The following is a 19,693-nucleotide window of genomic DNA, read 5'->3' on the forward strand; positions in this document are numbered from 1 at the left end:
GAGAACTAGAGAGGCCTAAGGAGAGGGGGAAGGGAGATGGGAGGGGGAGGGAGAGGGGAGGGGGAGGGAGATGGGGAGAGAGAGGATTATGGCCCATGACCTTGGACAGAAGCATCTAGGAGAAAGTGGAAAAGGTGAAAGAATATGATGGATATAGTGTATGAAAAACTAAACTTTTAAATAAAAAAGAAAATATAAGCAAAAGAGAAATAGAAACTAAAAGTATTTTTGATTCATTTTATTATACTTCACTTTATACTTATTAATTGTGTGTGAGTGCCTGTTTATACACATGTACTATAATGCATCTGTGTATGTCAAAAATAATTTGCACAACATAACATAATGCAACAAAATAACGTTAATAATATAATGCAATAATATAACTTTCGTTAATAAGGACCAATGTGTGGAAGTGTAGTACACAGGAACATGGTGCTTATTGCTTGGCTTTCATGAACATTTACAATTACCTTTATTTAAAAAAAAATTAAAACTACATGTATGTGTGAGTATGTGTGCATACGTGTGTGTGTGTGTGTGTGTGTGCACGTGTGTGGTTTTGTTATGATATTTTCTTGCATGTATATAATACATAAGGGTTATATTCACAATTCTTACACTTCTTTGTCTCTTTTCTCTTCCAGATAGTCCCTCATGGCTTCTTATCTTTCCTTGTTACTGAATTAAAAACAGTGCATCACAATTTTGCTTTAATAAATAAATAAATCATCTTTTTAGATCTCTGATACTTTGTGTGTGTGTGTGTGTGTGTGTGTGTGTGTGTCTATGTATGTAAAACAGACAAAGGAATGTAATCATCCAATGTAATCACATTAGGAAGATAGACCCTACTGTGTGTGAATGTAAAACAGACAAAGGAATGTAATCATCCAATGTAATCACATTAGGAAGATAGACCCTACTGTGTGTGNGGAAGATAGACCCTACTGTGTGTGAATGTAAAACAGACAAAGGAATGTAATCATCCAATGTAATCACATTAGGAAGATAGACCCTACTGTGTGTGTGAATGTAAAACAGACAAAGGAATGTAATCATCCAATGTAATCACATTAGGAAGATAGGCCCTACTAGATAGCTATCTCTAAGACCCAGCATGAGGGTCAAGTTTATTAAATAGAAGTGGAGATTTCTTAAGATGGGCTAGAATTCTAACTTTTACTTGGGAAAAGCAACATTCAGGCTTTCTTTTTCAGAGTTGAAAACACATTCTGTTGTTTAGTTTGACAAGTAGAAGATTTATTTGAGTTCAGAGTAAGGAGCATAGTAGTAGAAAATAATTTCGTTCTTCACTACTTAGAGTTTCTATCATACCATGTTTTTATTTAGAAGATTTCTATTCTTCTTAAAATATCTGCTTTTGAATTTTGTCTATAAGTAACTGTTTATAATGAAATAAAATATAAATAAATCAAAAACAACAAAAGTACTGAAACAGAATCAATGAAAGTAGACCAGAACACCAAGCAATGAGACTAAAAAAAAAAAAAAAAAATTAATTGAGATGTGCAAGACTGAGTTTTCAAAGGTCTGGCACACTGACAAGGGAACGCATATGCTCAGAGTGGAGAGATTTTATGTTTAGGTTCTGCCTCATATTTATTAGCTCATATGAAAATTCTGTTTGCTGTTACACTAAGAGCGATTTCCTAAACAAAACAAAACTTCGACTTAAATTTTAATCACATTTGTAAGCATCACATTATATTTTCATTTTGAAAAAAAATCACAGTATAGCTTATAAACTGAGTTTGCCAACTGAAACTGCATGTTCCTGGTTTATCTGCATCACGGGAGGACTCAGTCACTGTTGTATGTAGTACTGCCATGTATCTCTTGTATGTACATGTAGACAATGGAGAGAGTCTTTTAAATTGCTAACCCAATGGTTCTACTTCATGGGGCTGCAATGTGCACATTTTGATTGGTATATTATTTTTTGTGATAAGTTAATTCTATGTAGATAGCTACTAAAAACCTAAATTAATCTAAGTTGAATAGAGAAGGCAAACTCTAATAGAACTCCATTATGTTTTTTTAAATACTAAATTAACATCATAAGCTTCTAATGGATGCTTTAATTAGGCATTTTTGTTATCAGCAATATTTGATAATATAAAATCTGTCACTGTGAAATATTCATTATGTTCAATTTCTGTCAGTCAATATTAATCATTTTCCTGAACCTTATTATTAAAGAATGAAGCTAAAAGCTAAACGACAAGTTAAAAATCCCAAGACAAAACTTCCTTCATGTGCTGCACAAAAAAAAAAAAAAAAAATGGCCATTAGAAATCATTTATATTCTGTAATTGTCAACCAACCAGATTCCTTTTCGCCATTTGTACATACACAGACACTCCATAGATGGTTGTCTTAATGGTCCATATGATAAAACACAAAATGCCGATCCTTATTGAAATGTACATCTTTCACACAGCAACTGAATGTGAATATGCGTATGTGTGTACCTGTATGAACCCTTTAGAAAACTACTCCCCCGGTCTAGAACAAGAAGAGCCAGTCAGAGGAGATGAGTAAATGAACCAAGATGCTGAGATAGACACTCCATGCAGAGGCAAGGACAGCTGTGAAGTAAGCAACTATAAGCGACAATGGTCAAGATGGGGCAAGGTTGGGAGAGAAAGATGGATGCTTACCAGTGATTTTCCCATTGGCTTCCAAGGGAGGTTGCCAGCTCACAATGACAGCACGAGGCTTCCCTTCTCGAGTAATGACTGTCAGATCCTTGGGAGCAGAAGTTGGGGCTGTGAGATGAGACAGACAGGGTCTTGTCATTAGTCGTGACACTTTGTCCTGGTGCTCACAATCAGGATCTAAGCAGATCATGTTTATTCTGCCTTTCACAATTAGTCACAACTACTGGAATGATACAAGTCAGGGCGTAGAACTGATGATTTACCGTGGAAGTCAGATGTCTTCCTAAGGTACCAGTATACAGAGGAAACACTGAGCTGAAGAATGCAACATGGGATTTTAATTGAGCTCACACTCATGTATGTATGTTGAAAAATGTATGCTTAGTGAACTAAAAAAAATGCATGCCTTCCATTAAGGACACTATTGCAATTGTAGTTTATAATTGAAGAAAAGAAAAAAAGAAACTACCAAATTCCATGAAAAAAAAAAATAAGAGAGAGAAAGAAAAACAAACAGACAAAAATAAAACAGGTCAGACCTTCTTGCAGCTTAAATGATATGGTAAATTTTTTTGTCTTTTTATTATTATTATTATTTTCTTTATTTACATTTCAAATGCTATCCCGAAAGTTCCCTATACCCCCCCCCCCCCGCGCCCCTGCTTCCCTACCTACCCACTCCCACTACTTGGCCCTGGCCTAAATATTTTCTAAGTGAGAACAAAAATAGAAAAGGCATGTATTGTAAGAGTGCCTTTGCTTCAATGTGGCATAAAATAAGATAACAAAGAAATCCTGCCTACCTCAGATCTATTTATTTTAAACACCGCACAAAATAAAATGTAAATGTATTTTAAAGTAGGAGCAAATGTGCCCAGTCAAACCAATATCTTCCAGATTTCTGCTGCTCTGCTTATAACCCCTTTGAAGACAGTTTTTCTTCTAAGTAGCAAGCAATGCTCTAAATCCATTATTTGCAGTCTCCTTTGTATCATTAGCTCGACACAGGCAGATTCAGAGGTATCTATGTTTTCTGGTATCTGTTCAGAGGTATCTCTATGTTTTCTGCAAGAATTTTCTGGTTTCCAAATAGGACTCCAGTGAACAAGATAGTTAGAATTTGATCCTTACTTGAAGTAATTTTCATTCTATTCTTCTTGGGTTTCCTAAATGTAATGTAGGGTAAATCACTATATTAGCTATACAGCCCTACCAGAATATCTTCCTATGTATTTATACATATGAAGCAAATAGGAAAGATACAAATCATTCCTATCTGCCACAATTTTTCCTCAAAGGCCACTGGAACTCTAATTAATCCAAAGGTAAGCTAATTTTGATATGTTGACAATGCCCTTAACAAATTTAAATTTTCAAAGAAACATGCCGAAGCCAGTGGACCAAAATAAGAAGAGGAGGAGAATAAGAAGAAAGAAAAGGTGAGGGATGAAATGGAGGAGATAACACATATGTCAAGAGACATTATTGGAAGAACAGAATAGATTTATATCAGAGGTAATGGTATCTTACAAAAGGATTACTTTCTTAAGCATTTCATTCATGACATTTTATATCCCATGAAGAGAAAGATTAGGTAGTGTCAGAAGTTGATTTAGATATTATACAAAGCACATTAAGAGAAATTGTAAATTATAAAGGAAATTAAGAGACATTAACTAGTCAGAATACTCTTTCCTGACCTAAAATTTAAATTTACATTTATTTTGGAAATAGACAAGGGGTGTGGATGAAATTATTTCACCAGCCAGCTGTGATATTTAAAACAGGCAAAAACACCACCACCAAGAGCGACAACACAATTGTTCAGTTTGTTCTGTAATGCACAGTAATGTACTGAGAAGGTATTACTCAAAATACCAACCTTCTAGGTCATCTCTTCTGGATGTGTGCATGTCTTTATCCTAGCTGTGCGTACGATAAAGGCAAATTTTGGTAATAGAGTTAGCGGCTCAAGTATTTGCACCTTATCTATGAGCTACACTTTTCCCCCAAATATGTGGGAAAATGGGTTTAATGGTTCCTAAGGTCCACCCTAGTACTTAATATTTCCCCTGGCTGTGATTAGGCATTTCTTTTTTTGTCAAACTTCCCCTTATTTTTCCAGAGTAAATTTGTACTTTGTGCTGTCTCCTATAATTTCAATACATCCCCAAACTGGTGATTGCATTTCCTATGTCATTTCATTATTCTTCTCTATATTTCTCTTTTTAAAATGATTTTAATTATCCCTAATATAGAGGCTGTAATCTCTATCTTTTATACCTCATACCTAAGGTAGGGTCTGGAAGATACCAATGAACTTGTTATTTATACTTTGTCTTACAAGAAGAAAATATTGCTGATATTTTCATTTTAATCAAGCAAATCAGAATAAAAGATTGTCCATTTGGACAGAATGAAATATTTTAATTTAAACATTTCCCAGTCACCTTTATGTTTCCTATGAGCTACTTCAGCTTGGGGCAGTGAAGTCATAGAGTCTATATCTGATTTCAGAATTAAAGCAAATTCTCGAGTTATTCTATCTGCCTCATTTCGTCCTCACAGTTACAGAATCTGCAGACACTTGTGAATTACATCTTTCTTCTCATCATCGCCCAGGGATCTCTTCCACCTGCCTATTTACACCTTTGTTCAGATCATTATCTGAGTTGACAATCACTATTTCTACTAACCACAGGTCTCAAACTTAATATCTTTTTGTCTGCATTGGGACTCACCATTGGTGGCTCTATTGGGTTAGTTGACTAGAAATATTCAAGGTGCATTTTGGAAGCAAGTTGCTGGTGTGCATTTTATGTTTATGAATGGTAAAATGGATGACTTTGTTTGCTTTCAGGTGAAATGATAATTCTTTCAGTCATGTCATATCAGGTATTGCTTTTTCTTTTTTTCTTTTGTAATTTTGCTAATTTATATTTGGTTCCACCCATATCTTTTGGAGTAAAAGAAAGGGTGAGGTGATATTTTATGGTCCTGGTAGTATATAACATACTTGGCTGGTCCTAACTTTTCTTAGAAACTACAAACATTGGCATCAATGGCAAAATTAATAGAGAAAAGCTTAATAATGTATAGTAAGTAAACTAAAAGAGATGTTAAAATGAGATGATTTAGAAAGATTTTTATAGACAGAAGTACCTACAAATTATAGAACTCTAAAAATTAAAGTAATAATTGTAATAACATTAAGGTTGCAACACCAAGGGACAAATTCTAGTGGAAAAACAGTAATCTTGTTCAGTTGTCAACATTACTGCCATAATAAAATTTGAATATGTTTAGTGTATGTCATACACAAACACAAAATGAATACGAAATCAATTAGTTACTATTACGACTGGAGAGGTGACTGAGTGACTAGGAGTGCATACTTTTGAGCTCTCTCGAAGTGCATAAAGGTTTCCCATTCTTTTATACTCTTCCCAAAGTATGTCCAAGGCCAAGTGAAAACTACTCTTTATTCCAGCTGTTGTAGTTAGAATAAATATCCAGGAGTCAAAAATTGTAATGTTTTACTCTGTCTCAAGTTTCCCAATACCTATCAGGACTGTTGTTCAAAGCCACCCTTGTTTCAGATAGCACTCACTAACTAGCTAGATTCCTGCCCATTACTTAAAGCCATTGAAGAGAATTCATGTTCAGATACCACTAGTTAATGTTCTAAAGAACTCATTCTGAAAAAACCACCGATACAATCAGACTGTTTAATGTATTGAAAACTTCTCTGTTTTACAGGAGTAGAAGAATACCATAAGATGCAGAGGGGCTGTGAATTGTACATGACACATTATTTCATAAAGGACAAGGCACACTTCTGAAACCATACTAACTCTATGCCTCGATTTCCACAGAGTTAGTGAACGTGGATACCTGGGCCAAGCTTAGCCCTTGGGGGACAGTGTCCCTTCACATACCAGCTTCATAGGTGGTGGCGTGTGCAGTCATGCTCCACGTGCTTGACCTTCTGTTCTTGGTCACCATGACTGAGAACTCATACATCGTGTTGGGCTTGAGGCCCGTCGCTGTGTAACTGAGAGACGTTGTGTCTTCTGACTATACGTACCGGAAACGAGCAAAGGATGAGAAACAACATGAAATCTGTGAACTCAGTGAATCAAGACATGTAAAACAACTGGCCAACAAATCTGACAAAAGTAGATCCACTTCAAAATAGCGGAGGTGCTGGGCCCACTTTTCTGTCAGCCAATAAACACTGGTGGGCCGTGGTTCTGAGACTTTACTGATTAAATCAAGCTGTGTAGTGTTCCAAGGGGGAAGGAAGTTAGATAATGTCCTGAGCCTGTGTATACCTGAGACAGAGGACAAAATCTGCTCTCAACTTCATTTAACACTTTTCTAGTGGGACCTCAAGTAAATTCATGTCTTTGTCACTGAAATCGTTCAGATTTTTCTGTTTTGTTTTGTTTTGTTTTTTTAAGTTAGTATTTCATATTCTCTATTGGTCACCATCATTTCTCACTACAAACAATTATTTCGTTTTCTGATGCATTATAGAGATGACGATATATTAAAAGACTTATTTTTAAGTTTCAATGCTTCCAAACATATATTGATCTCTTAAATGAAATCAGAGTAGGCATATTTCTGTGTTATGTGATGCTCCTCCTTTATGCATGGTTCACATATAAGAGAACATATGTGGAAAAGGAGCCATTGATCAGAAAAGGAAAGCACATTGGATGAATATTAAAGGACATAATTGTATTGCAGAATGTTGTATATTCTTTTCATTTTAAATAAGCTTATTTACATTAGTATAAAATAAGTAAATTGTGTCTTTCTTGCTTACTCAAGAACAAAAATAATAATGAAGGGGGAAAAAAGCATGTTAGTCTCACAGGTAAAAGCTTATTTTCTACATGACTTGACACATTTTAAACCTCTGAGTCTTTTAGAAACATCTACTTGTGCTGGGTGGTAGTTATAGCTTTGTCTTTCCCCAAAGGTAACTACTTCTTATGGCTTCTATATTTAAAAATGTGTTGGGTATTTACTTCTGAAAAAAGCAAAGCCTTACTCCATTGGGTAATATTATATATATTCCCTTCTTTTACAGTAATATGGCAAAATATCAATTTGTATGTATATTAATGGTTAGGACATAGCTCTGAAAATCCTATATATATTTTACATCAAGTAAAAATTAAAAGAAACTAGTAATATATAACAATGTACCCATTGATTATATTAAATTGAAGATCTCAGGAAAATTTATCAGAATGTTTTCTCTGTACATTAATAGAAAGCTTTTGCTATAATGAATTTTTCAACTTAAACATATACTGCAAAACCATATCTGGTTGCATTTGTGAATACAGAGTACCTGAGGAATCCTCTCTGAACTTCCATTTGCTCATTCTAAGTTGATGCTAACATGACAGACGTAATTTTATCATTTACTGTGTGAAATAAGTGAAGTAAAACACAATGCCTGGCCCAGAGCAAGCATTAATAAATGTTACCTACAATACATTATACCTTGTTTCATGTCAACTTTCATTTCATTAGTTATATTAAATTCCAGAATGAGATATACCTTGTGGAAGAGACCACGTCTTGCACAACTGCCTGTATCCTTTTATATCCACCATGCATCTGATAAGCACTGGGTTACTGTCAATAATTTTATTTTGAGTGGATTTCACGTAAAACAGAATGTGATTAAATCGTTGTAGAAAATGAAAAGAAGTTCATATTTTTGTAGAAAAATCAATAGAGTGATTTGAGCAATCAGAATATTAGTGTCAGAATTACTGTCTAATTTGAGAAAAATGAGACTCAGTGATATGACAAAATATAGCAAAAGCACCTCTTGAATCCATATTATTTGACTGCAGATGTGCCCTTTGTTCTATAATGAATATGTCTTGCTTATCTTATAAAGCTATTATGCAATGAAAGATGACATTTAGGCATGAACATGGTTTTAAAAGCATAAAGTACAAACCAAGTCATCTATTATAAATAACTGTAAAATTTATTATACATCTTTCTCGTAGACCAATTATCCTTTCCCTTTTCCTTGCTACTCCACTACCCAACTCTTTTCTAGAGACTTCTTCATCTCAGTGTGTAAAAGTAGAAGTGTGTGTATGTGTGAGTGTGTATGTGTGTGTGCATGCATATATGTGTATATATGTGTATTTGTATATGTGACGATGATTATTAATATTAAATTAAATAATGCCCCTAGTCATTTAAGTTGATGGGAGAAGGTCTAGTTAAAATATTTTGCTTGGTCAAATTCTTTGTAGCTCCATGTCTGCTCTACTAACCATTTAACTCAAGTGATTTGCCTCAAGAAATCTTGGCATTCAAATCATGCTGAAATAAAATAGTCATTTTTTAAAAAATGTCATTTCACATTCTGGCAAAGTCCCTATGTTCATTCGGTGCAATAACTATATCTCCAAAGTAGAGTAGTTATGAACATAAGCATCTTAAAGAGGGAAACATAGTCTTTTATTAAAATAAACTTAAACCTAAACTATCTATAGGTAGAGACAATATATGAGAGTATCTATATGAATACTCTCATATGTTGTCTTCTTTTGCTTTCCTGACAATGTTGTCTTCCTTTATGGTTCTGCTGAGTCTAACATCTAATAACATAAGGAGATGGATTACCTACAATGGACCTCTTATCAATGATACTGTATGAGCTTGCCTGGGGAGTTTTTCCCAATACCTGGTCTATCAGGGCAGCAATATCAAATGAAACCACCTTTGTTGTCATTGATATTCTTTCAACTACAAACTGACTCACCCTAAACCTCAGTGCTTTGACCACTTAGAAGATGAAAGACACTAATGAGAACCTGCATGGCTCTGCATAGACAGAAGGAGATTTGTGCTTTTGCTCTGTCTCCCGATTTCGGGGCAGAAGAATCTGCAAAAACAGCGGTATCTCCCAAGACCCCACTGTCTTGAGGCAAGATTCTCCTTGACAGCCATTCCTGGGGATTGGCAAGCCCAGAGATACAAGTACGAGAAAGCTGGAAGAGACAGATTAAACTACCAGATCCCTTAGTTTTAGGGTGTCCATCTTTCTTTAGCTTTAGAGAAGTTCTCATACTGTATCGTAGGATGGCCTCAAATTCTTGCCAATCCTCCTGCATTTGGTATCCAGAGTCTTGAAATTACTGCATTCAACTTTCTTTTTCCTCCCCTGTTACCCTGTAAACTATTAACCTTTAGCTGTGTCACCTGATCTGACTCCCTTACGGATTCTTTCAAGCATACATCTATTGAGATGTGTTCATGAAGCATTCTAAGTTATACATGTTAAGTAAGGAGAATTAAAGCTTTATTTCAAAATAAATGATCTAGAACTGTTATAGATAAAAATACGTGCTGGCTGATCTTCCTTAGTTTCTTGATACTGTCTACTACTTAGACCTTTAGCCTGGCCTCGGTTTTAGAAGGCTACACAGCTGCCTTTCTGGGTAATGCTTTGTTGGTTCATTGAGCTCTGATAGGAGATATGGACGGGTGAAATGACAGTGTCTTTTATACCACCAAGGATCTCTGGGAGGAGTGTAAAATGATTTGAAAATGAGTACATGAAGAGGAAGATGGTATAACTCTGGTTCATTTAAGGGATTTTCTTTACAGCATGATGGTGGTTCTGAGTTAAATACAGAAATCAATGTTAATGGCTTATAATACATTTCTAGGGTGTTATAAAATATTTTCACATCGCTTATTCTCTGCTATGCTCTCTGTGAGTAGGTGTCTGTGATATTAATGGACAGCAATTTAGATTCTAAATTAGAAGAATCATATCAGAATTTATTCAGAAGATGGGTCTGGAGCCTTGCTATTTCCACAGGAAAATGGTATTCTTTTACACAGAAAGAAATGTCTGGTGTAATCAGCATATGGTAGAATTCAGCTCATGATATTTTTCTACCTTGCCTCTTATTGATTTCCAAAGACACAATTATTCTAATGAATTGTAGACTTTGAGCTATTAACACGCCTTGTATGTAAAAGTCACTGTAGGGAAATGACTTACAACAGACCAGGAAACATTGGACACAACTCATCAAACATATACAAGTTCATTTTAAATTTCTTGCACTCTATTCGACCTTCACCTTGTACTTGGCACTGGCAGAAAAGCTGGTCCTCCACCGAACAGTGTAAAGTCGCACATCGGATGTTTTCTGGTTCTTCGGGACAGAGTTGTCTGCCCAGCTGACCCTCACAGCCTCATGGGTAAGAGCCACAGCCTGTACACCTACTGGTGGGAGCATGGGGGTGGAGACATCTGGGCCCGAGGTGGGGAAATCATCAAGCAAAGGATAATAATCAACGGGGTCAGTGGGATCTGGGTTCAAAACCCACCAAATGAAACAAACAAATAAATGTGTAAACGAAGAGTCAAAATAAATATCAGTGGCAACACATCACAATGAGTTAAAGGCATGGCAATAACGATGGAAGGGAACATGAGAAGAACAGAAAAAATGCAATTAATTAAATCATAAAGTATAATAAGAGCAGTAGCGCTATGTCATAAAATAATAGTATTTTCTCATTTTTATTTTATAATGAGAATATATACTTTAAGACTGCAACTTGTTGGAATATTACACATTGATATTTTTCAAGGTATTATGTAGTAAATTATCATGTTCATGGTTTATCAATGATTTTTAAATAATAGCAAAAAATGATATTTCTGTTTTTTTTTTTCTGAAATGGAAATAAATGCTATTGGATACATTAATTTTCTCCTTTATCCCCAACTTTATTGGTTTTTATTTTGTAATGCTTTTACTCTTGTCTACATTATATCTGTATAGATTTTGTTCAGGCAACACACAAACTATAATGAAAGATGCTTGAACTATATCAGTCTTTCTATCAATGCACATATCCAATATGAACAAATTCACATGGTCTTATGGGTCATTTTATATCTGATGTACTATAATCTGGTGTGAGATGACATCTGGCAAGTAGGTTTTCTTAGATTGTAATCTTAAATCGTGGAAGTGCTCATTCTCTTGTATTCTCACACATGGGTTAATACCATCTTTAGTCATGTCGGGCATCCTATATTACATTCCTGATTCTAAAACTGCAAGTTCAGTGGAAAAAATGCACACCACTGGTTAGGAAGACAAATTAACTCCATTCAGAATGATTAGATTTCCACTGAGGGACGCACATGCTCTGATCAATAACACGACTGGAGTCTGACGCATGTGGTGTGATCTTACAAAATTCTACAAAACCCCTTACACTTCTGCTATGCTACAACAAGCAAAATCAGAAACATACTTTGTGGCAATGGCAATCATTCCATTTTGAGATGTTCAAATTCATAGATAGCAAATTTAAAAACTGACCTTTAGATAACACAGTAAGGAATTATACTAACGAAAATTTAAGACTGACAGCACCAAGCTAAGCCTGGACATTTGATGTCATTTAAACAATGGGATCAGATAAAGTGTAGATGAATGTCTGCAGCAGCTTACATGATTCATTTATTCATTTATTTATTTTTAAATAGCAAAGTTCAAAGCTGGGTGGTTGTTGACTGCTCTGTTGATTATTTCCTTTGTCCCTTGAATTTCAAATTCCCATACCCCATTATTTCTCAAAAAATATTAAGCATGTTACTGGCCTGTGGTTTGGATAAAATATTTTAAAAACTGAAAAAAAAAGCACAAAAAACCCAAAACAAAACAGAAAGGAAGGAAAAGAGAGAGAAGGGGCAGAGGGGAAGGGAGAGGGAGATGGGGGAAGGGAAGGGAGAGGGATAGAGGAGGGAGAGGAGAAGAGGGAGGGAGTGAGGTTTGGGATTAAAATTTAATGACAGAGTTCGGGATTTTGTTTTTCTTTTGATGTCTCTTTTCATTAAGATACCCTTTAAAGCCAAATGAATTTATGAAATGATAAAGAGAGAATAGAAAAGATGACAGCCTCTACAAGGATTTGAATCATCCATCTGTTTTGTGAAGCTGGAAAAGATGTGCTTGCCAAACTGAAGTAAGTACAGGCTTACACATTCTACTCTTGCCTGACTTTTTAAGAAGAATTTTATGAATAGAGGAAGAGTAGTTCAATGCCTGACTAATTTTTGACTTATCTTCATCATGGGTACCACCAATGTTATGACTTTGCTGCACTAAGTGTGTGCAAGCATGGTTTCTCCATATAATAGTCCATTTATCTACTTATGATTTTAGAAAACACAACTATTCATGGCTATTATTTATTGAGTATTTTAGAATCAATTACAAAATGAGTCTATTGTATTCAAAGCAATATTGTCTATTGTGAATTATCTGTGGATTTAATGTGACCCATAAACACTGAAAAAAAAAACAACAACATTGCCAATGGCTAAATTTTATTTCCTTTCTTAAGGAATACAACTAATTTTATTAATTTTCCTGCCATTCCCTCTATAACTATGCTGCATAATATAATAACCATATGTTCTATGGATGATACCAACTTAAATTAAATAAATAATTATTTAAGCATTTATTCATTTGCTATGGTAAACAATGTTAAGCCTTCCCATGGCCCTAAGAGCTTAGCCCCCACTATAAGGGAAAGACCAGATAGACTGCATGTATGGCAGAACAGAGCATTCTGGAAGCAACATTGTGAATATATGCTACATATACTCAAAAGTTCTTTTCTATTCTGATCAAAAAGATTTTGAATAATTGGATGTACACATCCTTTTGCTACTAAACTGTTCTTTAATGTCTCTTCCTCTTTTAGAATATCTTAGATGCTGCTAAATTTCAGAAGTATGTGAAGAAGTACATATGTATGTGAGCATATATGTGTATGCTGCACTGGCTAGTTTTGTGTCAACTTGACACAAGCTGGAGTTATCACAGAGAAAGGAGTTTCAGTTGGGGAAATGCCTCCAGGAGATCCAGCTGTAAGGCATTTTCTCAATTAGTGATCAAGGGGGAAGGGTCCCTTGTGGGTGGAACCATCCCTGGGCTGGTAATTTATAAGAGAGCAGGCTGAGCAAGCCAAGGGAAGCAAGCCAGTAAGTAACATCCCTCCATGGCTTCTGCATCAGCTCCTGCTTCCTGACCTGCATGAGTTCCAGTCCTGACTTCCTTCGGTGATCAACAGCAATGTGTAAGTGTAAGCTGAATAAACCTTTTCCTTCCTAACTTGTTTCTTGGTCATGATATTTGTGCAGGAATAGAAACCCTGACTAAGACATATATATATATATATATATATATATATATATATATATATATATATATATACGCTTCTTTCTACACATCTTACCTTTCATTCATCTGAACTCTGCTCCCTTAACTACTATTTTGTTCTATTGAAAAACTGACCTTCATCCCTATAACCAATAGCCTCATAGCCTCTCTTTGTTATATATGCATGAAAAGTCAGTTCCTAATATATTTTAATAGCCACCTGAAATTTTAGTCATTATATTTATTTGAAATTGTCTTTAAAATCAATAATAGTTTTCAACTGGATTATACTTTTTTTTAAACCTTGCTAAAATGGTTAAGAATACATTAATTTAAAGAATGTACTTCATTAACCTCTGATTAATCTTTGTACCTATCCCTTCTCCACTTGCAAAACAACTTGTTCTTACAACAACAATAGATAAAGAGCTTGATGGTAGAAGAGAGAGTTTTCCTGTGTGGGACCAAGGTGAAATTTTCAGGAGCTTGAACTGATATTCCCATTCTGAGAAAAAGCTCCAGAGGTCGCCAAAGGCTACTGGCACAGCATTTAGAATGCTCCAGGGCCTGGTGCTCATGTCACCTACTGCTTTCATTGTCTTTGATATATTTCACGTATACTTTTTGCTGGATATTTCCAAGACCTCTCATGGGAATACTTTGCAACAATTCAAAGATAAATAATGGTTTTTACATGACAATATGACACATTTATAAATACAAGATTCTCTCAGAGCCTTGGCCTTTGGTTCCTTTGGTTGGCTCTTTGTTCTCCATGCAGCATGAATGCATAAAAATAATTCTATTTCCAGGTAAAGGTGTATTCTTTATTGTGAGATGGCTGCTTCAAACATCCCTTTACAGCCCATTACTGTCTTTTCTTCAATAAGAAATATCCTGACACAATTTCCAACTTTGGTATCACTTCATTTCTCAGCTCCATTAGAATCTGAATTATAACATGAAAATAAAACCTGTGTCATGGATCACTGGTGTTTGAGAAAACACTATGGCATGCCATATGCTAAGAATTAAAAACTGACAGCAAATGCCACAGGGAAAGATGTTAATACCACAGACAGTTCCTTCTATACAGCTTACCTTCCGTTGATCTGAACTCTGCCCCCTTCACTATAGTTATGTCCTATTGAAAAACTGACTTTCATCTCTATACCCAGCAGTCCCTATTTATGGGACTTAAGTTTGTTATTAATAATGAAAAATCTTTCAAAGACTGGCTTTGGTGGAACTTTATAGCAGCTGATTATAGCTCAATGTCACCTTGACAATAAGAAACTGCTTAGTTTCCTCATCAGGACCAGGGAGGAGAGGCCAACCAGGGAAATCCCAGGTGTGGCCAGAGAATCCTACTATTGTCTAGACAGCCTTACTTTTTGGACAGTCTGTAAGAAAGGGGTAGTGAAAAATATTCTCAGGGTACTCTGTGAATGGCATTGTGAGCTTGCAAAGCAAGCATATAAATTTACATAAATCTAGACAGTAGCCATTTATACATCCTCATCTACAGTTCAACTCCAGTGATCATTTGATTTTTGATGTTTGATATCAAATTTGGAGCTTGACCTCTTAAACACTCCATTCTAATTAAAGTGAAAATTTATGACCAATCAAATGAAGTATAAAGGATGTGGGTTTGTAGAAGGGGTAGGCACAAAATATTAATTGAAGACATAACCTTTTTTGTTTGGTTTAGGTTTTAGACAAGTGTTTGGGATTAATCTTGTTAGGAGCAAAATAGTGATGTGATTTTTCTGGGTGTCCACCAACATGAAATATATTCCATTTTCTGAGTATCTCAGTATTATTGACAACTGGCCACTGTCCATAATTTAGGTCTTGCCATCTTAACAATGACTCATGGTATTCCACCATTTTGGTTTTGTTTGCTGCCAAACTAGTTAAACTCCTGTAGCCATTCTTGAGGCAAATGGTCTTTAATTCAGCTGGTTTCTTTTACATCCATTTGTCAGTTACCTATAGCCCAATTCACAATTCTTTGTTATTAGCCGAATCTAAGCAACTTCAAGATTCCAGCTTATCCTTGACCCCTATCTGAAGGATTGCATTGAGAGAAACAAAGGCCCATTAGGTCAAATATCTTCCACTCAAATGACAGTGTCAAATGACAAACTGGTTAGCAGAATGAAGAATCACATCAAAGCACCAAGCTTCAAAGATGATTGGAAAGGCAAGAGCTACTGAATTCCATAAGTTCACATACTAACAAATAGAATAAACCCTTCTAATTTATCTGGGAGCCAAATGATTAAACTATATTGCATATATTTGTGATAATCTTATGTATTCATTTTAAATATTTTGTCTTTTGTCATATTCTTGAAAATTTGTTCATTCTCCCCATAATCCAAGTACTGACTACCTTGTCACAAGAGGATTAATGCCAGGTACGCACCTGTTATGGAACGAGTGGTGGCACTTTCGTAGAGAGGGACACCTTCTCCGGCATTGTTGAAAGCTTTTAAGGAGATTACATAATGAGAACTCGACTCTAGAGAAAAGCAGAAACAAGTTGGACATGTGAGTTATTGAATTGAAATGCTCACGGTGAACATTTCCTGAAAACAAATTGAATATAATCTTTTAAATAAATTGATGTTTGAAAATAATTGTGTTGGATTCTGGGAACAACCAGCTCTAATGGAGACAGGCATTCGATCTTCCTGAATTTTCATTTGAGCATTAAATGCACAAGAGGGTGGAGAACTAAGAGCATTAGACACTGTACAGGGTGTATGATGATTGATGTTTGTCCACAAACCCTAAAATACAACTTTTTTATTTATTTATTTTTAGTTCTCAGCAGATTGCCCAAGGCCCCACGTGTTGGCCATGTTTGAGTCAGTTAAATCAAAGCTGGGCAGCAGACTGGAAATAAGGAAGATGCTAAGGAACTGTCAAATAGCGAAAAAGGCAGAGCATATTAGATTAAAGAACAAATACAGACGTTTGGAACTGACGAGGTGAGAGATCCACTCCAAGACAGGACCAGTTATAGTCAAATTATGTCGACTTGACACAACCTCAAGGCACCTGAGAAGAGGGAATTTCAACTGAAGAACTGGTCATGTCACATTGTCCTGTGATTATGTCTGTGAGAGACTGCCTTTACGGATGATTGATATGGGAGTATCCCTACTAGGGAGTAGCCAGGCTGTGCTCGGAGGCAAGGGGACCTAGGTTGTAGGAGAGAGACAGCCGAGCAGGGACCTAAGAGCCAGCTCGTCACCAGAACTCGTTCATGGTTAATGCTTCAGGTCACTACTTCAGTTTAAACCCCGACTTTCCTCAATGATGGACTGTGACATGAAAGCACATATTAAAACAAACCTTTCCTCTAAATGTATTCGCTAACGGTATCCTTCATATCAACATAATAAAAATATAGCCGGTCTTGAGTAGGAACCAAAGTCCCTAGTTCACAGATGCAGAGAGGAGGAACTATGTTAGAAATGAAGGGCAATTCAATGAGCAAAATTAACGGGAAAACTAGAGTACAAAATCAAGAGAAGAAAATATTAATGAATAAAATTTTCATGGCAGAAGGAATTCAGTACTAAATTTCGTGAGTGCAGAACTCAAGTGGATTCCATAAAGAAGAAAATCACACATGAACAGAATAAATATAAAGAGACACATGGTATTTTATTTATTTATTTATTTATTTATTTATTTATTTATTTGAAGAACACAGATAAAAGTGATATGTGATTTATTGGAGCAAAATTAGATAATTATCAATTATTATAGAAACAGCTTATGTTACAAAATTATAGTAATTTACCTTTTATTCTATATGAGAAAATATAACTAAAGGATTGTCTAGTTAAAGTTAGTTATAAATGCAGTGGATGAGAATAGTCAAACTGTTATTAATTTCTAACTATTGCATATCATTTTGTTAACCATTGGAACTAATAGAAAATGAGGTTTAGACATCCAAAATGACCAGAGCCAACTGTGAACAGAAAGCTAATCTCTGAGTCATAAAGTCAATGAACTAAAGCTAAGTGACAGGAGGGATTTTATTTTGTAATGGCTTCATGCTCTGACACTATGATTATACAAGAATCAATGGATCACTATTGTGGTCTATATGCAAGAAACAACTGAGTGATTTTTATGATGTAGAACCTTTTGTTGTTGTCAATCTAAGGCAAGTAAGATATAAACAAAGCAATGAGCAAATATGAGGGTTATAATTTTACTTCCACTGTGTCCTTGAAAGCAAGAGTCTTGGTAGAGATGGAGGGTCACATAGACTTAAAACAGAATTATTAAAATCTCCTGTTCTTAAACTTGAATTACAAAAAAAAAAGTTCAAAATTTTAAATGTGTTTTTATCTGGGGTCAAGGTCTATCCACTTAAGAAGTTGAGAAGCATTGATTGATAAAATGAAACAACCCTAGTGTGTAGACTGCAGTTATATAAAACAATGTTGCCTACTGTAACTGGTAAGGGCTTTTATAGAATTTGTGATCCCAAGATTTAAGATGGAAACATCACAACTGAGTTTTAATCATCCTGACAAACTAGAAAGGAAGAAGCCAGTTTATGAAAATTAAGATCTTCTGTTAACAGATTTAGACATTATTGTATAGAACATTCCAATAATCACAAAGACAGTTATAATCTAATGAGCTTCAGTATATCAATATCCAGAAATATATATGAATGTATTAACTTATAGATGTATTTTAAAGAATGAAAGTTGTTCTATTCTTAAAATGACAGATAATCACATCACTATCTTGAAAAACTGATAAGGAAATTAGCTTTAATCATGATGTTTCATAAATAAACATTTTTCAATGACCAAAAGCATGATGATCCCTTTAAACTTTCCTGGAAGAAAAACTGAATGAACAAAATGGAATATTCCCACTCCACAGTCTCAACAAATTTATCTAGACATTGAATGATCATCATTTCCCAGATAAAACTAAGAGAAACCCTATGTACTAACCGTCTCTTTCAGAAGTTTCTTGAAAGTCTTGCCACAGGGAACTAGCCTCTAGCTGTCAGAGCACAGCAAACAGGGCAGAGAAACATGCAGATGCCAGTTAAAAGCATACATGTAACTACATATATCAGGTTTGTATTTCTGTGCCAAAGTGTTTAAACAATGATGATGAGACCATACAGTGAGTGAGTTCATATTTAATGATGATTTTTGAAAATGTATTAGATATTCATAAAGTTTGAATGTAATTTAAATGCATATGCTAAAAATGGTGACATTCAAAATAATAATGTCCACGGAGGTACAATATAGCAAGAAGACTGAAATAGGACCATATCTCATGTAGCACTTTGACCTCCATGGAACAAATTATTTCTACCCGAAAAGAAAAATGTGTGTGTGTGTGTGTGTGTGTGTGTGTGTGTGTGTGTGTGTATCCATGTGTTGTCAAAGTATTTTACTTTTAAGGAATTAATGGATCATCAAATGTCAAGTGTTCTTTGAGATTCAAGACAGGTTATAAAACAATAACCTCTCTTATTACTGTAGTAAGTTAATTCTGAACAGGGAGAAAAAGAAATATTACGTACATTTAAGCAAGAAAATATGCAGTGTGCTTTCTGAATGTCGTCTGCAACTAGAGGTCTGCAATGTTCATGAAGGATCAGGTCACACGAGAAGAGGTTTTGGTAGACATTTACTCTGAGGTAGGGCTTGTGGAAGAAAATGGTCTATAGGATTAGACAGATCC

The 19,693-nt window shown here is 35.1% G+C and overlaps 1 protein-coding gene across 1 annotated transcript in view; it reads right to left on the minus strand.

The window, feature by feature from the left end:
- The window catches only part of Dcc (DCC netrin 1 receptor), a 1,087,105-nt gene that overhangs the window by 118,226 nt on the left and 949,186 nt on the right, over positions 1-19,693 (minus strand). Inside the window, exons 16-19 of the mRNA XM_029546911.1 lie at positions 16,374-16,469; positions 10,829-11,061; positions 6,623-6,761; positions 2,685-2,792 (exon numbers count right to left, since the gene is read on the minus strand). Coding sequence (XP_029402771.1) covers positions 2,685-2,792; positions 6,623-6,761; positions 10,829-11,061; positions 16,374-16,469 — 576 coding nt within the window. The remainder of the gene's footprint in view (positions 1-2,684; positions 2,793-6,622; positions 6,762-10,828; positions 11,062-16,373; positions 16,470-19,693) is intronic.

The sequence above is a fragment of the Mus pahari genome, chromosome 15 (assembly GCF_900095145.1).
Source record: "Mus pahari chromosome 15, PAHARI_EIJ_v1.1, whole genome shotgun sequence".
Taxonomy (NCBI): Eukaryota; Metazoa; Chordata; class Mammalia; order Rodentia; family Muridae; genus Mus; species Mus pahari.